Here is a 3,514-nt window from a genome sequence, read left to right as displayed (position 1 = left end):
GTGTCTGATGCTATGTTCTGAGTTGATCAATGAATATTTCATCTGATACATGAGAAGACAAAGAAGACTACTAGCTATGGGGTTTGCTTGCTTGGATGTGGCTATCTTTATTTGATGCCTTGATCTTTTTGATTTCTGGATATTGCTGATTTCTTGTTGATTATCTCTTGATTCAAAGTCCAAAGGGAAAATGGGTTTTCTATATGACATTCTTGTCTGTTGGATTGCATCGCATTGGTCAGATCTTTTCAACTCTTAACTTTTAATTTTATGCTTAGGATAGCCTCTTCATATTCTCCCACTTCTTAAATTTCAAAATCTCTTCCCCTTTTCAAAAGCTTTCTTTTCTTGCGATTTCAAACTTAGACCTTATTTCATATAGAAACTTTGGTCTTATGCCAATGGATTTTCAAACTTTTTCTTAAATCAAAATTGTAAATAAACTTAATCATATTTACTTAAAATTTAAAAAAGACAAAAAGAAATAACAACTTCATTCAAATTTTTGGCCCTTTGTGCCATTTTCATTCAAACTTTTATTAAAAGCAATTCACTAACTTTGAAATTGTTACCACGAACTACAAGGTTTTGATCCCTCATTTTTATGTTGGTACATAGGCACAAGACCGAAGGTCTTGTCAAACACAAAAATATAATTAATGAATTATTTTCTCATCCCCACACTCTATTTTTCTCAAACATCTTTTATACAAAAACACATACACATATAAAAAGGGCTCCCTAGGAGTACCTAGGACACTTTGGGTGCTAATACCTTCCCTCCGTGTAACCAACCCCTTTACTTGTAATCTCTGGCATTTTATTAGTTTTGATTTGAAAACTTCTTATCTTTGGGTTTTGTTCGTACTTTTCCCTTTTCCTTTGGAGATAATAAAACCGCGGTGGCGACTCTGGTTTTATTGACGTTAAGCTTATCCATAGCTTAATGCATCTATAAGAATTCACCTATCCTAATAACAAAAAAACCTGACTTGACTGATCCTGTATTAAGAGCTAAATTGGCCAAAGGGATGGGTCATAATTATTATGGTGAACCCGCATGGCCTAATGATCTTTTATATATTTTTCCAGTAGTGATTCTGGGGACTATTGCCTGTAACGTGGGCTTAGCGGTTCTCGAACCATCAATGATTGGGGAACCCGCGGATCCGTTTGCAACTCCTTTGGAAATATTACCCGAATGGTATTTTTTTCCCGTATTTCAAATACTTCGTACCGTACCCAATAAATTATTGGGCGTTCTTTTAATGGTTTCAGTACCCGCGGGATTAATAACAGTACCCTTTTTGGAGAATGTTAATAAGTTCCAAAACCCATTTCGGTGTCCAGTAGCAACAACTGTCTTTTTGATTGGTACCGTCGTGGCTCTTTGGCAGGGTATTGGAGCAACATTACCTATTGAAAAATCCCTAACGTTAGGTCTTTTTAAATTGATTCTATTGTGAAATAAAATATCATGACAGGTGTATTGTGTATCTAGGGAAAATTCACTTTGAAATGACTAATCCCTAGATACATCTATTTCATTTGAGACCTATTCTGAATAGATTTATTTGTGCTAAAGATTCAAAAAAATCCAATGTATTTAAAATTTATACAAAATGATTTTCGATTTGTAAAATGTTTAATATAAATTTTAAATCTTCTACTCGAAAATGTTCAATTTTCATAAGGTCTTCTTGACTCTTATTCAAAAGTTCCAATACTGTATGTATATTGGACTTTTTAAGACAATTATAGATCCAGGGAGGCAATTCTAATTGGTCAATAAAAATGGATTTCAATGTAATTTCTTTTTGATTTTTCCTTAGTTTATCCTTAACGAATCTATCATGATCATGAAAAGTAAAAAGGGGCAAAGTCATTTTGTGTTGATTGTTATCAAAATTTAAGTTTTCTTCTTCTGCATGTAAAAAAGGAATAAATAAATCAATCAAATTCCGGGAGGCTTCATAAAGTGCTTCCTTAGGAGTTAAACTTCCATTTGTCCATATTTCCAGAAATAGTATCTCTTGTTTTTGATTTCCATTCACATAAGAATGGATACTGTGATTTGTATTTCTAACAGGCATGAATACATCATCTATAGTATAACTTCCATCTTGAATGTTGTTTAGTGTTTTTATACGATACCCCCGCTTTCTCTCAATTTGTAATTCAATACACAAATTAATAGGTTCTGTTAGGTTAGCTATATGTTGTGTATTATCAATGACTTCCACCGAAGGTGGTAAATTGATGTCTTGAGCAGTTACATATCCAGGACCTTTGAAACAAATAGATGCCTCCCGAGTTCCATACAGATTACTTCTCAATACAATTTCTTTCAAATTCATTAAAATTTCATGTATTGATTCTTGAATACCTACTATGGTAGAATATTCATGTGGTATTTTCTCATATTTTGCACGTGTGATACATGTTCCCTCTATTTCTCCGAGAAAAATTCTTCGCATTGTAATGCCTATTGTATCTGCTTGACCTTTCATAAGTGGAGACAGAATAAAGCGTCCATAATAAAGACGCTTACTGTCTACCCTTGATTCAACACACTTCCACTGTAGTGTCTGAGTCGATACTTTTAGTTTTTCTCGAATCATAGTAATATATTTTTATGAAACTCTTGATTTAATTATTTATTTCTCTTGAAATATTTTTCTTTAATGTTTATTGTTAGTTTTATACACGTCTTTTTTTAGGAGCCCGACATCCATTATGTGGCAGAGGGGTTACATCCCGTATAACCTTTAATAGTATCCCACTTCTATAAATAGCTCTTAATGCCGCATCTCTTCCTAGACCCGGACCCTTTATCCTGACTTCTGCTCGTTGCATGCCTTGCTCGACTACTGTTTGAATAGCATTTCCCGCTGCGGTTTGAGCGGAAAATGGTGTCCCCCTTCGTGTACCCTTGAATCCACATGAACCGACGGAGGACCAAGAAATCTCCTATAATGATAATGAATTGTTCAATTATTGGAGCTCGATTAATAAAGAAAAACTAAATCAACTAAGCAATGAATTATTTCAAAAGGCAAAAATTATAGATAGGAAAGATAAGAAGAAAATTAATCCTGCGGATGTATTTGACATTCGAAGGCGATTGTCGGATGATAAGCAGAAACGAAAATACTTACCTAAAATATATGATCCTTTCGTGAATGGAGGCTTTCGTGCAGAAATCCAAAACAACGTTTCACTTCGACCCTTTATTACAAATGAAACTGACACAACAAACTCCATTTTGGTAAATAAGATTCATGGTCTCCTTATTTCTAATAATAGTAATTCTCCAGAATTTGACCAGAAAATAGATCAATTTGATAGAAAATTATTATTAACTAAAATTGGGTTTTTTGTTAAGTTAATCAGTAAATTTTCGGAAAAATCAGTATCAAGTTTGGATTTTGACGCACTTCACTTATTTCCAGAACATGAACAAGGAAAAATGTATTCCGAAGAAAAAAAAAAGAAACTTTTTTTTCGACGCAAT

At 33.4% G+C, this 3,514-nt stretch overlaps 1 protein-coding gene across 1 annotated transcript; it reads right to left on the bottom strand.

Annotated features, from left to right (window-relative positions):
• Window positions 1-1,444: 1,444 nt before the first annotated feature.
• On the bottom strand, window positions 1,445-2,965 carry LOC127084174 (DNA-directed RNA polymerase subunit alpha). The gene has a single exon (XM_051024575.1). It carries the CDS (start codon window positions 2,619-2,621, stop codon window positions 1,614-1,616), a length of 1,008 nt encoding a protein of 335 aa, XP_050880532.1. The 5' UTR covers window positions 2,622-2,965; the 3' UTR covers window positions 1,445-1,613.
• Between the last annotated feature and the right edge of the window lie 549 nt (window positions 2,966-3,514).

The sequence above is a fragment of the Lathyrus oleraceus genome, chromosome 1 (assembly GCF_024323335.1).
Source record: "Lathyrus oleraceus cultivar Zhongwan6 chromosome 1, CAAS_Psat_ZW6_1.0, whole genome shotgun sequence".
NCBI classification, from domain to species: Eukaryota; Viridiplantae; Streptophyta; class Magnoliopsida; order Fabales; family Fabaceae; genus Lathyrus; species Lathyrus oleraceus.
The sequence above is the reverse complement of the archived record's forward strand: the minus strand, read 5'-3'. Positions and strand labels throughout refer to the sequence as shown.

Bases quoted from the DNA above. Each gene is read 5' to 3' on its own strand.
- LOC127084174 (XM_051024575.1), bottom strand. From the start codon at position 2,621: ATGATTCGAGAAAAACTAAAAGTATCGACTCAGACACTACAGTGGAAG.